The sequence below is a fragment of the Camelus bactrianus genome, chromosome 13 (assembly GCF_048773025.1).
Source record: "Camelus bactrianus isolate YW-2024 breed Bactrian camel chromosome 13, ASM4877302v1, whole genome shotgun sequence".
Lineage (NCBI taxonomy): Eukaryota > Metazoa > Chordata > Mammalia > Artiodactyla > Camelidae > Camelus > Camelus bactrianus.
The window spans coordinates 53,471,683-53,490,086 of NC_133551.1; the positions used below are offsets into that span (position 1 = coordinate 53,471,683).

Genomic DNA, 18,404 nt, shown 5'->3' on the forward strand with positions numbered 1-18,404 from the left:
AACTCTTAGGCACCATGGCAGCCATGAAGAAGTCCCATCCATGGAGCTGATTCAGAGCAACCAGAGAGATGAACCTGTCCTGCTGCCAAGAGGATGACCACAGAAACACACAGTGCCAAGTTTTAATTTCAGACTCTCCATCACTGTTGTCCTCATGGATGGCAGAGTATACTGTTCCCATTTTACAGATGGGGATGCTGAGGCCTGGGCTTGTACCCGGGCTCCATCAGAACGAGCTGTGTGACTTTGGGTGAGAGGATTCACTCTTTGATCTTCAGTTTCCTCAACCATAAAATGAGTATAGTAAGAGTTCTTGCCTCAAAGCTTTAAAAAGACCATGTTGAAAAACTATGTGCAAAGCAGGTAGCCCAAGGCTGGACAGAGTCAAGTCCCAGTAATGGCAGGGGAGGAAGGCTCAGGGAGACGAGATCTAGGCGGGGTTGCCCTGGCTCAGAGAGGGTGACCTGTCCAGGGCAACACCAAGTGCAGCCAGGGGAAGCCCTCTAGGGAGGCTCCGTGTAGACCATCCCTTTGTAGCCATCACAGAGTGGACCAGGAATGAAGCAGCCTCCCTTGGGACTTCATTCATTTATTCAGTAGCTATTTGTGCAGGCCTGCTGAGGGCCAGGCACTGAGACATCCCTGGGGATCCAGTGAGGCTGGAACAAATGGGCCCCTGCATGCACAGAGCTCACTACCTAGGAAGACGTCCATCAAGTCATCCCATTAATGAACGTAACCCCATATGCAGAGGAAGGCAGCACAGTGAGGACAGATAACAAAGAAACCCATCACCTTATATGCAGCAGACAGGGCAGCTTCCCCAGAGGCCCCCAGTTCACCATTACTGCTTGGGATGAGGCCAATGACAGCCTCTGTATCTTAGGATGACACTAAAAGGCATATGGATAAAACATAGGCTTTAGAGTTCGATGCACACGCCTTTGGGCTTGTCTCTGCCTCTTCCCAGCTGTGTGGCTGTAGACAAATTCCTGGACAGTCCCGCTTGTCAGTTTCCTCACTTGGCAAACAGCATCTCGTAGTCACTGTGAGGGAGCAGTTAAGTCCTTAGCAGCAGTTCCCTCCGCCCAAGAAGGGACTCCAGTATCAGCTGTTTTGGGATAAATGGACCACGAGGGTCCCTTCTCATTCAACCCCTTAAAACTGCAGAGGAAGTCCGATTATCCAATGCCCTGAGCAAGGTCTGGCTGGCCTGCGTGATCATCGACTTTTCTCTGGGAACTCTGAGGCCTGACTCCCAGCCCCCGAGCCTCCTTCTTCAGCAAGCCTCCAACCCAGTAGCCAGAGCTGGCGGAAGTTTCTCAGTGTTCAAGGCCACAACCCTGGGACCCTTAGGAGCCAGACAAAAGTGGCTTTGAAGTTTAACCACTTTTCAGCTGTTTGGCCTTGGACAAGTTACTGAACCTCTCTGTGCCTCAGGTCCTCCTGTACAATGGAGATAAAACCGAGGTGATTGTAGGATTAAGTGAGTTAGGGAGTGTGAAGCACTTAGAGCAATGCCCGGCACAGAGCAGGTGCTGAACTGATTGGCTGCCGTTATTATTATTTCTATCATCACATCCGTCATCACTGTGGCATCTTGCTCCCTGGTGGGCTTTCCAGCTAAAGAGGGTCTCCAGGCCACAGAGCTTCGGGAACCCCCCACTCATTCACCCCTCACCCCTTGGAGTGCTTGAGGCTCCATCCTGAAGCCCATGAAATATATTTGTCACTGCCTATGCCACAGATAGGGGACCCCCCTTCTCCTACCAGGGGGCTGACCGCCCACGCTGGTGTACCTGGTCTCCCTGTTTCCCCGCCCCTAGCCCAATGAACAGCCCTCCCCACTCACTCTCCTTTACAGAGTCCTTTCTGACACATCTTCATCTCACCTCCATTTTAGGGAGGTGGAGATCAAGGCCCAGAGCAGCTCCTGGCTCCCCCAGGGTACCACGGCTGGCCCAGATCAGGACCCAGGTGCCCTGCCTGAGCCCAGCACACTATCTTCCTTCAGACCATTTCCAACTTGCCCGTCTCCCCATCTGACTGCGTGACAGTAAATCATTTTAAAGACTTGGCATTTCCGAGAGGAGCTGGAAAATACCAGGCCGGAGTTCAGAGCATGTGAAGCATCTTTCATTTAGAGAGTCCTGAGCGGCAGCTGGAAAGGGCGGGAGGGCTGGGAAATGTCACCGGGGAGGAGCTGCCAGCGGCTCCCTGCCCTGGCCCTGCCCCTGCCCGCCCGCCCACAGACAGGCTGTGCACCTGCTGGCATTTAATTCCTCTGGAGCTGACGAGGAGGAAGGCTTCCCTCCTTCCCTCTGAGGGCAGGTTTGAAGGCACCTGCTGTGATATTCCGTGGGGGCTGGGAGTAAGCCCAAGGGGTGGAGCCCCAGGCAGAGGAGAGAGGAGGCAAGGGACTGGGGAGTCAGCCTCGGGGAAGCCATCACCTTCTCTGATGTATTTTGTTTTAATTTTTTTTTTAATGGAGGTATACTTGAGATTGAACCAGGACCTCGTGCTTGCTAAGCATGTGTTCTAGCACTGAGCCATACCCACCCCCTGCATTTCTTTAATTGAGGTAAAACAGTGTATCACATTATCTAAGTTTACAGGTGGGCAACAGTGTAATTCTACATCTGTATACATTACAAAGTGATCACCACTGAAGGTCTAGTTACCATCCATCACCATACAGCTGACCCCTCTACCCTTTACCCTCCCTTCCCCAATCCTCTTCTGGCTGGTACCCAGCACCCTCTCTTCTATCTCTGAGTCTGATGTATCTTTAAATCTGTGTTCCCAACCCCCATCTCCAGCTCCCTGGGCTCCAAAAAATGTCCCCATTCAACGTGGGCAGGATGACCCCAGCTTTGCAGCTCCACTCAGCACAGAGGGGATCTGCCCAGCACTATCATTACCTAGATCTGCAGAGCTCAGTCCCTCTTTGAGCCTCAGTGGCTGTGACTGTAAAATGGGGGCAATCACAACACCCACCTGGCAGGACTGTGATGAGAACTGGAGGAGCTGACGCAGGGGAGCTGATCATGGATTAGCCTCCTGTGAGAGGGGTTCCACTGATGCCTCAGGCTGTGGCCCACGTGACCATCCCTCCCCACTGCCCAGCCAAGGGCTGGCCCTCATCCAAGGAGCCCCACGGAAGGAAGCGACAAAGCGAAAAAATACTGGTCGGGATTGTGTATGCCAGACACTGCGCTAAGCACTTCATACATCTTTGTTAACACCTGGGAAATAGGTCATTTTCCCCCTCTGGAAGCTCAGAGAGGTTGGATTCCCTTGTGCAAAGCCCCCATTCCATCCACTTTTGATTCCCAGCCTCTGGGAGCCCATGAAGGCACGCCCCTCTGCCTGAGCTGGTACACCACACACCTGTCTGCGCACCTGTCCGCAGGACTTGGCAGTGCTGCACGGCTGCCCTGGTGCTCGGAGAGTCCCCTGGGTTTCAGTTGGGGTCTGCAGATAGGCCTCTAGGGATCTGTGAACCCAGGCACTTGTGTGTCAAATTGTGAGTGTAAGCCTGGGTGTTGGGGAACCTTCAGGCACAGAGTGGCTCTGGAACCTTCTTCAGAATCTGCAGGGGCCATGACCCCAGTGGGGATGAGGAGCCCACCTCCCAGAGCTGCTGTGAAGTTTGCATGAGGCGAGCAGCGTGAAGCACCTGGCAGCACGAATGCTCTCGGTCCCCAGGAAAGGTATTATCTGGAGCAGGAGTCAGCCGACTTCTCCTGTGAAAAGGGCCAGACAGTAAATATTTTGGGCTTTGCACACCAGATAGTCTCTATTGCAACTACCCAGCTCTGAGGTTGTGGCACAAAAGCAGCCACAAACAACAGGTAGACGCCTGGACGTGACTAGGATCTCATAAACTGTTTACAAAAACAGGCAAGGGGCCCATGTGGGCCGCCAGCCGTGGTTTGCCAACCCCTGCTTTAGGCGACAGAGCCCTTCTCAGTTTGGGTCCTGTGCCGTCTCTGAGCCTCTGCCTGCCTTTCTGTGTTCGTGATGCTAACAACAAGAAAAAGCAGCAAAAGCTACCATTTTTCAAGGCTCAGGTTGTTCCAGGCACTGTTACCAGTTTTGGGCGGAACTTGCCTCACTTCACCCTCGGAGCAATTTGGTAAGATGGGTACCATTATTAGTTCCATTTTACAGAAGAGGAAACTGAGGCACTGAGGCAGAGAGATGAAATGAAATCCCCAGGTCACACAGCTAACTGTGGTTGGACCTGGCTTTCTGACCTCGGTTCTCTTTTTTTTTTTCCTTTTATCCCTCGTTTTTTTTTTTTAATTCAAGTATATTTGATTACAATGTTGTGTCAGTTTCTGGTGTACAGCATAGTGATTCAGTTATACCTACGTGGGTATTTTCTTATTCATTATAGATTATTACAAGCTATTGAATATATTTCCCTGTGCTAGACAGCAGGAGGGACCTTGTTGTTTATCTATTTGATATATAGTAGTTTGTGCCAAGAAAGACAAATATCATATGATATCACTTATAGGTGAAGTCTGAAGAAATGATTTATTTCTTTACAAAACAAATGAACTTATTTCAAATACAGAAATGACTCACTGACCCCCATTCTTAACTGTGATACAGGTGGAGCTGGAGCCAGGGTGGGGGACCTCTGTCGCCCTCGGCTCTCTGAGGGCTGCTCCAGGTGTCTGGTCCTATAGCCAGAGCCCCTTGGCTTGGCCCCTTGGCTTCCTACCTCTCAGCAGGTTTCACCTGCCCCAGGCTGCCCACCTGCCTCCTTGCCCCTCTCTGGGAACCCGACTCTGGCTCCCCCTCCTCCTGGCTTCGGGGCGGGGGCTCATTTGAGTGCATCCGAGATCAATGTTGTACACGGGAAGGTGCAAATGTAAAGCGGGCTGAGGAGCATAATAGAATTTATGGAAATCGCTGGCTCGCACCACAGCCCTAGCAATGATGGAGGTGATTATTAATTAATCATGGTCTTGGGGGAACAGTATCAGTGCAAGGAGTAATTAAAATGAAGCATTGTACAGTTGTACCGAATGATGATTTATGAGCCCGAGGAATTGCCGCTCTGCCCTCTCCCTTCCGGCAGGCTCAATGGGAAGGATTAACTGGACGGATTGTTTTCAACAAAACCAGTGGCTTACGGACAGATTTTGATCTGGACATCATCAGCCTGAAGGAAGATGGTCTGGAGAAGGTGCGTGAGCTCAGGGGCGGGAGGGCAGCCCAAGGAGCTGGGACTCCTTAAATCCCCCATGACAAACCTATCAGAGACCCAGAGCAAGGGGGCAAGATCTGGTCCAGGGCTCAGCCTGACCCAGTGTGGCCAGGGCCTTGGTCCATCAGAGAACACGAGGCCTTGTCATACTGGAGGGCTGGAGAACCCAGTGGCCTGGCCACGGCTGATACCCAGACCATCTGGACAGGAGCCATCAGGGATGTTTAATCTGTCAGGGGGAAGACAGACTGTCTCTAAGTCCCTGCAGGGCCATCATGGGGCACAGGGACAGACGTGTCCTTGGGTAAGAGAAACTCTCTAATGACCATGGGGTGCCTGCCTGGGGAGTAGTGAGCTCACTGTCACTGGAAGCATTTAAGCAAATACTGAACAAAGTGATTGCTTGTCTGGGAGAGTGGAGGTGATTCTTACCCTTGGAGAGAGGTTGAAGTGCATGGATTCTGAACTCCCCACCCTAGGCTTCCAAGGCCTCTGTGATTCCAGGGAATTTCAACAAAGAAAGCAGGCCCCCAGAGCTGGGCCTCCCATCTGGCTACCATAGAAAAGGGGCCAGTTCTCTTCCCTGGGAGCCTTCAGCCTAGTCTGACAGAGCCAGGCTGCTGGGCTGAGACGGGGTTTAGCCTTAGCCCCCGATTCCCAGCATTCCCTGGGACCTTGCGGCCAAGAGCTCAGCCACACCCTCTCCCACAGTAGGGTGGTCCCTGGGAGAGGCGGGGATATACAATGCAAGGAGCAGAGGCCGGAAGTGGAGGGGCCAGCTCTGGTGCCCGTGATCCTTCAGAAGCCCTGCATTTCTCTGCTCTCCTCCCCTGCCCTCCCTGGCCCAGGCCCCTTCCTTGGATCATTTTAACACCCCCACCTGGCTTCCCACCTCCACTCCTGAGCCCTCCACCCATCTCGAGTGTACACACCAATGAAGCTACCCAAAGCACAGCTCCACCCCACCCTGGAACTGCACGTGGCTCCCCAGTGCTGAAGTGTTTGGCATTAGCCCCTCACCCCGGCCTTTAAGGCTCTCCAAGAAATGCCTTACCGCTCCAGGCCTAGTCTCCACTGATCCCTCAAACATTCCTCATGACCCAGTCATACCCCTTCCCTCTTGCACCTCTGAGCCTGTGCCCACGTGATCACCCCGGTTGCAGAAGTGGCCTCTGTTTCCTTGGTTCATTCCCACAGGCTCGGCTTGGGTTGCACTCTGTGGCCAAAGTGATTTCCTTCACTCCTGAGTGTCCCACAGACTCATGGGGCCACTGTGCTGGGGAGGGGTGGCCGGGGCAAGCTCCCCATTCCTCGGCAAGTCTTTCAGGCACATGTAGCATCAGTCCTTTAAGAACAGGCGCTGTGCCCTCTGCTCCCAAGATCATCCAGGCCAGTTGGTCCAACCCTATTCAAACTTTATCCTATCAAGCACTCTGCCAGCTCCTCTTTAAAGTCCCACAGTGCTGGGGACCCCCTTCCCCCTCTGGCAGGACTCCTCAATAGTTGTCACTCAGGTAGCTGTCTCATTTTTGCTCTCAGCTCTCCATCTCTGGGGATAGCCTAAATTCTAAGGATGGCAATTAGACAACACGTTTACCACCACCTCCCCATCCCGTGCCCATGGCAGGCATCAGTAATTGCCCATCAGAGCACTCTTGCCATCTGAGCCTACCCACATTTCCCACCAGCCCTCCGGCAGCAGGTACAAATCGACCACAGCTGATACTCGAGCAAACCTCTCTGCTCTACCCAGACACAGGTTGACCCGCTGAGGCCCCACCAGAGGCTCCTGGTCACAGCCAACCGGATTGTGGACAGAGAGCCCCTGAAGGCTGGGTCCTCCTCAGTCTAAGTGTTCTCGCAGATCCATGGCACCTGGTGTCTAGCAGGTCCTGCTGTTGGAGCTCAGCAGATGCCTGCTGGGGCGAGGGTCCCTGCTGTCCATTTGGCCACCGGCCGGCTGCTTGTTGAGCGCCTCCTGCGCCCAGGCGTGTCACTAGGGTCCCTCGTGCTGGACGCAGCTCTGAGCTCCGCCCCCTTGAGAGAAGAGCCTCTTTGATGCTGTCAGCTTGTCTCCCCTCCTCATGGCTCTGGGGGGGTCTGCATAGACAGAGATGCTGCCCGGAGAGGGTGCTGAGCCCCCAAACACAGCCGTTCTGCCTCTCATCGCTTCTGTTTGCTAAGCCGGGTCATAGCTGATCCAGCTAGCTCCAGCCGGTGGCTTTGGGAGGATTAAGGCAGAATTACCCAAGCATAATTACATGTCTCTCTGCTATCTGCTTTGCACAGCTCTCTTAATGGGATGTTTGCATTCGGCCTCTCTTTAATTGATTAAGTTTCCTGAGTACCCCCACAAATGGGCCAAGGACAGAATGGGCAGGCCAAAACCTTCCTGGAGAGAGAGGAGCTGGGATGGGTGAAGAGCTGGGCAGAGTTGGGTCTCAGAGGAGCTTCAGGAGGTCCAGGGCTTTAGAACGATTTGTAAACTTGATCTTCCCTTGCCTCCCTCCAGCCTCAGGCCTGATATCCACAAGGACACTGTGGGACAGAGATTATGCCACTTCGGCCAGGGGATCTGCCAACTTTAGAAGTAAAACCACAGAGCAAACTGCCTTCAAACCCAGTGGCATCCAACGCCCCCAGTGAGGGTTGCCCCGCTCTGTTCTACCATCCCCAGAATAGCTACCCAGACCAGCCTCCTGCGCAGCCCGCCTTCCTGCGCATGACACATCTCGTTGTCCCTGTTCTCCTTCCACAGTTGCCTAGTGAACGTCTCCCTTTGCTCCAGGCCCTGTCCTGGGCTTTGGGAGGCATCTGGCCCCAGAGCTGGCACTGGGGCTGAGACCCCGTGAGTGAGCAGCTGGGTGCCCACGTCTGCCCCAGGAAGTGGGATGCTGCCCCAGGCTCAGAATGACTCTGTCCCAGGGCAGGACCTGGTTCTGACCCTGACTTTCTCCTGGCATCTGCTCTACCCTAGGCTGGTTTCCACTGTGGTCCCAGGCTGTCTTTATGTTTTACATTTTCCCTTCCAGCTGTGATGGGTTTCCCAGCAAATGGGGAGGCAGCAGGATTCAGGAGACTCAACACCTTGGAGGCTTCCTCTGGGAAGGAGGGAGGCAGCGGGGTTGCCAGAAAGGTTGGCTCAAAAGACATCGGTGATGACGATACTCATGAAGAATGGGAGCGAGACGACCAGCAGCTCATTGGGGTGGAGAAAGGATGGGAGACTGTGGACTCAGCCCCTGTTCTCCGTCTGTCTGTCCATCCAGGTCGGGGTGTGGAGTCCTGCCGAGGGGCTCAACATCACAGAGGTCGCCAAAGGCCGAGGTCCCAACGTCACTGACTCTCTGACAAACAGGTCCCTCATCGTCACCACCGTGCTGGTAAGAGCTGCAGCCCTGTGAAGGGGCTGGAGCTGTGGGCAGGCGGGCCGTCAGGGGTCCCCTACAACCCGACCCAGAGTAGACCAGGCACCTCTTAGGAGGCTGCTGGGAGGCTGGAGGAGGTGGGGGGCTGCAGGAAGGTGGAAACGGTGAGGGTCCCTCAGAAAGCCCCCAGAGAGCAGTCGGAACACAGCAACACTGCTCACAGCCACAGGCGAGAGACCCCAGAAGGAGACTGTGAGCAGCCTCTTAAAGTCAGAGTGGGCCGGCCTGGGACCTGCTTGGCCAGCTCCTCTGCGGAGGCCTGTGTGTTTACATCTCACCCTCACTGAGCCCCTGATGCCTGAGTAGGAACCGTGATAGGGGAAGTAAGGAGGGTTAACCTGCCCTCCACACCAGGACTCGAGGTCCACCCCTTCCACTGCAGGGAAGCAGTGGTCCCCCCAAGCCATGGCGGGTGCTGTGGCCACACCCAGAGAGCCCAGCGGGTGCTGGGAGCCCATGCACGTGCCATCATCCAGTGTCCCATCCTAAGCGCTCTCCCCGCCACCCTACCCACGACTGCCCAGGACTGAATAGTGCTTCCTTCTGACCATTTCAACCCAAGGAACAGATTTTGGGGTCTCCCAGGCTCTGTGCATCTTGGACCTTGGGGCCAGCAGGACACACAGGCTGCTGGCCTCCTTTGGCCAGTGCTGTGCCCACTCCATGTGCATCAGCCCCTCCTGGAAGAGCTCCAGGGTGTCCAGAGGCTCCAGGCTCACCCTCTCAGAGACTCAGCACTGCTCTTGGGCCCAAGCTGAGTCCTGTGGGGGGAAGGCAGCCCAGTCACAGCCCCGGGGATTCTGACCAAAGACCCTTGGAGGATAATTCTGGCCCTGGACAGCTTCTCCTTATAATAAAGCAAATGTTTGTAAGGACAATGTACTGCGGTCATTCTCTACAAAAAAAAAGGGGGGGGGGGTAGTTCAAGCCAGTTTGTGTTACTCGGATAAAGTAAGGCTGCCACAGGATGGGCCCTGGGAGCAGGGCTAGTGTGACTCACCGGGTAGATGCTCAGTGGCCGGGTGGCGGGCACCCTGGGGGAGGAAGGGATGTACTAGTTAGAATCCGTCATCCTCGGAATCCAGGGCACCATCAGCTCGTGAGGAGCAGTTGTAGCCTGTGGTCTCATCCCTAGTCTCACGACTATGTAAATCCATGTTAAAGGTGATGGAGACCTAACAGTTCTGGACATGCTGCTGATGGAGCCAGGATGAGAAGCTTGGGGGGAGATATAGAGCTGCATCCCCACCTTTTGGGAGTGAGACTGCCCCACCGGCATCTTCTCTGAAACCATATGTCCTGCTTGCCTTCATTGATTGACCTTTTGTTAACTAAAAAAATATATATATATCAGACTAAAAACCAGTAAGTCAGAAGATCTCATCAGGAGTGGAAAAGAAATATTTGAAAAATTTAAAGATTGAGAATAAAAAGACATAAATAAAAAGAGCAAAGGGATGAGAATGAAGAGTGATGAGCAATTAAAGGAATATTGATGTTGATAAAAAGAGAAAAGATAAAAGGAGAGTTGAGAGAGGGCAAAATAGAAAGGTTAAAAGGAAAATAAGAAAGAGAAAAGTGAAAATAAGGAATGAGATAAAAAGGAAAGCTATCATGAGAGACGAAAAATTAAAATAAATAATTAACAGCCCTGGCTAGAGAAGGTGAAAAATGTAAAACCAAAATGTCAGAAAGCAAAAGGATAAAAGTGTGACAAAGCTAAAATATAAAAGGGTAAAAATAAAATAATAAAAAGGTGGTAAAAGATTAAAAGCAGAGCTGCATAAAATGTGAGATATAAATAAAACACTTTGCAGAAGCCAAGATTAAAAAAAGGTGAAACTAGTATGCTCGGAGAGATTAGGGGAGATGATTAAATGGGCTGGGATGATTCAGCCACAGAACAATACTCCAAGGGTAAGAGGGGAGCTAAAGATAATCTACCAAAAGAATGCAAAATACACACCTTCAAAGACCACAGGGTTAAATTTTTATTAAAATGGCAGCAGCCTGATTTCAAATCCCTTCTGTAAACCCGCAAGGGATTTTTCTACATCAGCAGAGGCAGAACTGCGCAGACATCCTGTGCTATTCTCATAGCTTCTTGGTCAATTCTGGAAACTTCTTGCAAAGGCCTCAACCTGCTGCACTCAGTTGCTCACTGGGGGTCCTCCCTGCACTGCAACATCCCGCTGGCTCTCAGCATCCCAGGGGAGAGGGAAGGAAAGAAGTCCCTCTTGGCCCGCAGCCTGGGCACAGCTCCATCTGTTCCACCACTCGCCATCCAGGCAAACACGAGCCCAGCTGCTCTCGAGGACATGCAAGTGTGACCAGGACACAGGGGCCGGACTGTGGGATGGTTAAGAGACTCAAACTGGGTCTGAGTCCTGGCTTTACTGTTCACTAGCTGTAGGACCCTGGAAAACTGCTTAACCACTCTGTGCCTCCGTTTCCCCACCTGAGAAAGAGAGGTGGTAAATAACTGTGCTACTTTATGGAGCTGAGAGGATGTACTGATGAATAGAAATAAATGGCACAGAGTGTCTGTGGTCTAAGTCAGAGCTGCTGTTGTTACTGATTACAGATCCAGTCCCCAGTAAGCACAGGTTTAAGAAAATAAGCAGAATGAGAGTTCTAGAGAAAACCCCACCTTCCATCCGCAAGCAGAGCCCCGAGCATCACTGAAGACTGACCCCTGACCATGGTCACAGAGGTTATCTCTGTCTAGCACTGGGTGCATTATAAACTTTGAGCTTGTATTTTTTTTTTAATTGAAGTATAGTCGATTTACAATGTTGTGTTAATTTCTGGTGTACAGCAAAGTGATTCAGTTTTATATATGTGTGTGTGTGTGTGTGTGTGTGTATGTATATGTATTCCTTTACATAATCTTTTTTATTATAGGCCATTACAAGGTATTGAATATAGTTCCCTGTACTATACAGTAGGACATTGTTGTTTATCTATTTTATATATACTAGTTAGTATCTGCATATCCCAAACTCCCAATTTATACCTTCACCCTCCCCACTTTCTTCCCTGGTAACCATAAATTTGTTTTCTATGTCTGTGAGTCTGTCTCTGTTTTGCAAATAAGTTCATTTGTGTCCTTTTTTTTTTTTTAGATTCCACATATAAGTGATATCATATGGTATTTTTCTTTCTCTTTCTGGCTTACTTTACTTAGTATGACAATCTCCAGGTCCATTCATGTGACTGCAAATGGCATTATTTTATTCTTTTTCATGGCTGAGTAGTATTCCATTATATAAATATACAACAACTTCTTTATCCAGTCATCTTTCAATGGACATTTGGGTTGCTTCCATGTCTTGGCTATTGTAAATAGGGCTGCTGTGAACACTGGTGTGAGCTTGTATTTGAATGCCTTTCAGGCCTGGCTCACCACAGACCCCATCACTCCCTATTGTTCACACTTGGCTACTTCTTATACAGATGTTTCCTGACTGATCCCTGAAAATATTAGGGCTTGTGACCTCCTGAGCCCCTCATAGCTCTAATCTCCTACTGATATTTTAAACTCCACATCCCAGCTACCACCTCATCCCCTGCCTCTACCAAAGTCTGAGCCCCTGGACCTGCCATCATGGTAGTTCCCTACCCCTGGACTCCTATGCCTTGACCTCCGATATAGCTGCTGACCCACATGAAGCAGATGTCCCTCCGAACATCTTAACCCCATTAAGCAGTGTCAGATACTCACATGGTCTGGGAGTGACCCATGATTCAGCTGTCTCCTTCCCCCCTGCACAGAGAGCACAGAGGGTTGGGTCTGAAGAAGCCCAGTCTTTCCAGGGGGGCAGAGCAGGGACAGAGGGTGTGACACACAGCCTTTACACTAGTCTCCAAGAAACTCTCTGTGTCCAGCTGAAAATGTCCTTAGAGTCTTATGAAAGTCTCAGCATGGTCTGCTTGTCCCAGAGCCCTGGATAGGGGTGGGGAGATTGTCTCAGCTTGGGCTCTCCGGGACTAGTTACAGGGTGTGGCCCAGCCTGGCCCAGCCCAGCTGCTCTGGCTGAAAACCCAACCCCAAGCCTGGCAGCCTGAAAGCAGGGCCAGCACCTCCTGGGAGAGCGCTGGCCCCTGCCTGTCTGGAAGCGTGTTGTCAGGGCAACAGCGCTTTGAGTGACAGGCAGGTACCAAGCCTGAGTACAGGAACATCCACCAGCTTTGCCTCTGGAGAACAGGGCTGGACCCGAGGCCCTGATGAGGGGGGTGTCTGTTCCTCTTTTTGTCTCTGGAATCTGGGTGTGGCAGAGAGCATAGGGAGATGTGTGGGCTGCCCCTAAGGGCCCTCCCTTCTCCCCCATCCTGAATCCCCGACGTAGGGGCTAAGGGTGCATTACCCTGGACACACAGACAGACAGAGCCTGGACCCCGCCCTGTCTGGTCCCTCAGCCACAGTTTCTTTCCCATTCCTGAGGCTGAAGCAGCAGCAGTAAGAAACTGGAAATCTGCCTTCCCCACCCTCTTTCTGCCTAGCCTCAGCCTCTGTTCAGGTTCCGCTCTTCCATGAACTCATGAAAAATTCATCTGCCCAAAGCTCAGCTCACACACTGAGAAAACACACTCAACTCACTCCTGAGGGGCCCTGATTTGGCAGGTTCGGGCTTCTTGGGGCCGCTGGAATGAGTAGCAGTGTCAGCACGCATGTGGGTACCTGTGCAGAAGTGGGACTGGCTGTGCACAGGTGTCTGGACACGCAGCGATGGGTGTGTTTGTGCCATGTGCGCATCGTGATCCATTTGGACTCAACTGCCAGGCAGGCCGGACCTGCGTACCCAGCACAGGGGAGGGGAAGGCTAAGGAGGCCAGGCTGTGGCTAGGAGGACCACCCCAGGCTGGGGACCACTCTAGGCCCCACCTGCTGAGACGACTGGACTCCTAATGCTCTGTCCTGGTTCTGACTGGCAGCAGCCAAGCCCTGGGGGCCAGGGTCCTTGGCCTCTGTCCGAGCAGGGCAGAACATCCGAGAATACAGCGTATTCGTGCCAGTGGTGTTGTGCGCACACACATGCACGCGTGTGTGGGTGTGTGTTAAGACGGCCTAAGCCGGAAGGGGGCTTGGGAACACAGCTCTTAGGTAGCTAACCCTCGGCTCTTCCTCAAGAGCCCCTCTTCCAACTCCACAGGTCCCATCGCTGGGAGAAGCTTAGCGTCAGGTGTGGCTCTCACGTTGGCGGAACTAGACTAAGAGCCCTGGCGATGAAAAGTCAGAAAAGGTTATTTTTCTGGACCCCTGTTTCCTGTGACTTGTTGCAGAGAAATATTACCCCTGTTCCTCCGGCTGTTCTCCCAGAGCAATAGGAGAGCGTGAAGTTATGAAATTGAGGGCACCTTCACTGAGCAATCGATTAGCAGCCGAGAGAGCTTGTGAATTGGCTGTCTGGACATTTCCAGTAATAAATTGTGAAATAGTCCATGAATAAGTAGTTGGCGGAGTTCAGAATTACCCCCTAGGAAATGTTGCAGGTCTAGAGACACATTACTAAGGCGAGCACCATTTTAATGCTCTGGGCTTTGGCTGTTAAATATGTATGCCATCCGCAAAGCACTTCCCGAAATTAATGGCATTTTACAGCTGCTCCGAAGGCAGCGTATTTATATGGAGATGTATAGATTCTGGGCCTGTGGTGGCTTCACAAATGAAGTGCTAATTTTAGAGGAAAGGGCCAGGAGGGGCTCAGAGGCCGGGTCAGGAAGTGAGCCATCACAGGGACCTTCCCCGAAATAGTACTGCGCTCCTAGCTGCGACTTTTAACCTTTGGTGACACTGGGCATGGTCTCTAGGCTGGAAAGGTCACTGCAACACAAGCCACCCAGTGCACAGAAGGATGATAGCGATATTATTATTGTTAATAATAATAATATAATGCAATTTACATTTGCCAGGAACTGTTCTAAGTGCTTTCCACAGATTGATTCATCTAATCCTCACAACAACCCTGTCAGGTAGGTTCTATTATTATCCCCATGTTACAGAAGGAGGTAGATTTTGCTCAGAAATCTATGTGTGGTTCGTGATTCTCCCGGCAAAGAAGGCACCTTCTCTCTAATTCTTTCCCCAGCACCTTCCCCGGCCCCTCCTGGACTCTTTTCTCCAACCTTGTGGGCTGTCTACTGGGATGGGAGGCACTGAATTTAGCATAGTGTCTAGCCAAAGGACCCAGCTTTCAACCCAATTAGACTGAGAAGTGGTTTTCTCAGAATCCCTAGAGAGGTGGGAACCCCATGGGGATTCAGACACTCCCTTGCCCTTTCTCTGAAGCATCCCAAAGGACTGTTGAAAATCTACAGCGAATCAGTGAGAGGATAGGATGGGATATTGAGAGGTAGCGTTGCTGGGGAACCAGGGCCAGAGAATCAAGTCTGCCTGCCGCTGCGGGAGCTAGGCAAGAGGCTGCCAGTGGGTTTCTGCACCCAAGGATCCCCGTTCTACCCCCGGTAAGGGCCCTTCACTGCTCATCTGGCTCCAGCGGCCCACAGAGGAATGGCCCCGCCAATTGAGAGAATGATGAGGCACTTCTAGGCACACGTGCATTCTGTCAACTAATGGTTGTCACTTATCAGCTGAAGGCTTGAGGCATTCTGACATGTGGGGGTGCCAAGGTGGCTTGGGGGAAGGTTACACCCCAGAAGGAGGCCAAGGAGCTACAGACAGGAAGGACTGAACCTGGACTCCATCCTGTGTGGTCTTGGAAAACTTACTGACCTTCTCTGAGCCTCAATTTCTTCATCTATCAAATGGGGATAATGTCACTTGTCTTGGAAGCTTGTGAGGCTTAAATCGAACAGCTGTGATTTAAATCAGCATATAGTGCATAGTAGGAACTCAATAAATGGTGAGTTTGCTGTGCATTCAGCCCACGCACTGAAGTTCCTTACTCTGTTTTATCTCAGACTGGATGAGATCAGTTGCTTCTTTCCATCAGTTTTCCTGCCTCTCCTCCTAGTTATTTTTTGCAGGCTTGCCAAGGGTTATTTTTAAATGAGAAAGCAGACAGAGTTGTGCCCTTCCAAAGCCCTTCACAGGCTCCCCATCACCTGGGAAAGGAGGGAGCCTGATGTGGGGCCACTGTCACCTGTGCGCTGGACCCACAAGCCATCTTTGAGGACCCCCTGCCCCCTAGAGAGAAGCACTACATGACTCAGGACCCCCGGCACAGTAAGGAGTTAAGCGCTCCCACTCTGGGGCCACACCAGCCTGAGTTCAGCTCCTCTCTCTCTGCTAGCTGGGTGGCCTCCTGTGAAGTCACCTGCCTTTGTGAATCTACTTGCTGCATCTAGAGAATGGGGTTCTAGTATCTACCCCCGGAAGGTTGAGATGAAAGTTAAGTGAAGCAATATAGCTACACTCCACGGAGCCCTCTGGCTCTGCTGGGCTCTGCTGGGCTCTGCTGGGCTCGGCGCTGGGCCCTCCACAAGCACTGTCTCAGTTGTTAATTTATTAGTGCCTGGCACATCCACCTAGTCATGCAGACTGTCAAAGTTAGCAGGAGTCACTCACTGGCAGATCCTAACACTGGGGACTAGATCCTTGGAAAGAGAGGAAGGTTACCAGGGCACCTGTAGATGTAGTCTTTTAAAACAGGAGGTTGGGGAGCAGTCAGGGAGGAAACGAGAAAGGGCCTTCTGCAGTAGTGTGCTTCCATTTGAGCAGACCTCAGAATCTCCTGGAGGGCTTCTTAAAACATGGTGGCACCCATCCAAGTTTCTGGTTCAGTAGGTCTGGGTGGGGCCAGAGAATGTGCATTTCTGACAAGTTCCCTGGTGATGCTGCTGGTCCAGGGACCACACTTTGAGAACTATTAGCCTGTGTGGATGGTGCAGCAGAGAGCATGAGATTCAGAGTCAGTCTTGAGTTCAAAGCCCTGTTCCACCAGCTCTGTGACCTGTGGACAATCAAATCAGTAAGGACCTACTGAGTCCTGTGGGCACGTCCACAGGTGGCTGTCGGTGAGGCACAAAGTTGGCCCTTTCCCTCTTCGTTTTTGTTTTTTTTTTTTTTTAAGTACAGTTTATTTACAATGTTGTGTTAGTTTCTGGGGTACAGCATAGTGATTCAGTTATACATGTATATGTATTCTTTTCCATATCCTTTTTCATTATGGGTTATTACAGGCAGGCCATTCTTCTGAGCCACTCCGAAGATGGCTTAGAACATCCTCACAGAAGACCTAGCCCAGGCTCTGTGGCCCAGCTGGCCTCGCCTTCATCACTCCTCTCCCATCTGTCCCCACAGGAGGAGCCCTTTGTCATGTTCCGGAAGTCTGACAGGACCCTGTTCGGAAATGACCGATTCGAGGGCTACTGCATCGATCTGCTCAAAGAACTGGCCCACATCCTGGGCTTCTCCTACGAGATCCGGCTGGTGGAGGATGGGAAATATGGGGCGCAGGATGACAAGGGCCAGTGGAATGGCATGATCAAGGAGCTTATCGACCATGTAAGTGGGATAGGAGCACGGTGGGTCGGGGGAGCTGAGGACCCACTCCCTCCCTGGGAGGCTTGGCCATTGGGGGTGGGGGACATCCTGGCAGATGGGGTTCCTGGGGCAAGGGAGATGGAGATAGAGTCTGTGACTTCAAGCCTGACTTGTTCATGCTCTCCGACTCCTAGATGTTCCCCTCTATACAAGCACACATGCACGGGTCCCCGTATGACTCAGAACCATCCCCACTGGTGTCTTGGATGAGCTTGCTCTGGAAGGGTCCCCCCACCACCACCACTGCCTTCTACTCCCTTAAGAGCTACGAAAGGATGCTCCAGCCCTGAGGGCGAGGTATCAATACAAAACAGTTCACCAAACTGTCAGACACAGGCAACTGTCACTGCCTTGGGTCCAGGGGGAAGACAGCTGGTCCAGGGAGCTGAGGACTGGGATGAAGGGGATGAGCAAGGCTCAGGACATAGGTACCAAGGAGACAGACTCATAACTCTGCTTGAGATGGGGGAGGACCCAGGAAGCAAGAAGCCACAGCAGGCAGGTGCGGCTTTCAGGAGAGGGAGCAGCTGGTTGGAGGGCCCTGGGAGGAAGACAGAGAGAAGCCACAGTCTAGGGACACCCCAGCATGGGGGAGTCAGGAGGCCCTGGGTTCGAATCCTGGTTCCTCATTCATTGGCTATGTAAACAGGAGCAAGTCGCTGGACCTCTGTAAGTGCTTTCCTCATCTGTCGAATGAGTGCTAATTCCCTCTTTCTCATGGGCTTGTTGTGCTTCTCAGGAAGCACCAGGAACAGGGCACGGCCCACAGCAAGCCCTCCATAAGAGGGGGAGCTCGTAAGATGCTGTAAAGACACACATCACAGTATTTAGGAGCCCAGGCTCTGGTTCGATAGACCTGGAGCTCAAGTCCCAGCTTTACCAACTAATAGATACATAACTGGGTAAGTTCGTCAATCCTGCTGAGCCTTAATTCCTTCACTTCTAAAACTGGAAGAATTAACAATTAGGACAGTTCCTACAGTTGTTGCAGGAATTAAGTGAGGTGACATCGGAACAGGCTCACGTGGCACAAACTCAACATTACCTGCCTTCCAGCTCGGGCCCCAAAACTTTCCAAAAGCATTTTCCATCAAAGATCTGCTCACACATGCAAGGACCTGCTCTGTACCTGACCCCTCAGATTCCTTCTCTCATTTATCCTTACAACCCAGTGAGGCAGGTACTGTTACTACCACCCATTTAACAGACAAGGAGGCTGAGGCAGAGAGAGGTGCAGGGTCCCAGC

The 18,404-nt window shown here is 52.0% G+C and overlaps 1 protein-coding gene across 1 annotated transcript in view; it reads left to right on the forward strand.

Annotated features, from left to right (window-relative positions):
- The window catches only part of GRIK3 (glutamate ionotropic receptor kainate type subunit 3), a 226,344-nt gene that overhangs the window by 166,432 nt on the left and 41,508 nt on the right, over positions 1–18,404 (forward strand). Inside the window, exons 8-10 of the mRNA XM_074376813.1 lie at positions 5,096–5,203; positions 8,494–8,607; positions 16,916–17,119. Of these exons, the coding sequence (XP_074232914.1) occupies positions 5,096–5,203; positions 8,494–8,607; positions 16,916–17,119 (426 nt within the window). The remainder of the gene's footprint in view (positions 1–5,095; positions 5,204–8,493; positions 8,608–16,915; positions 17,120–18,404) is intronic.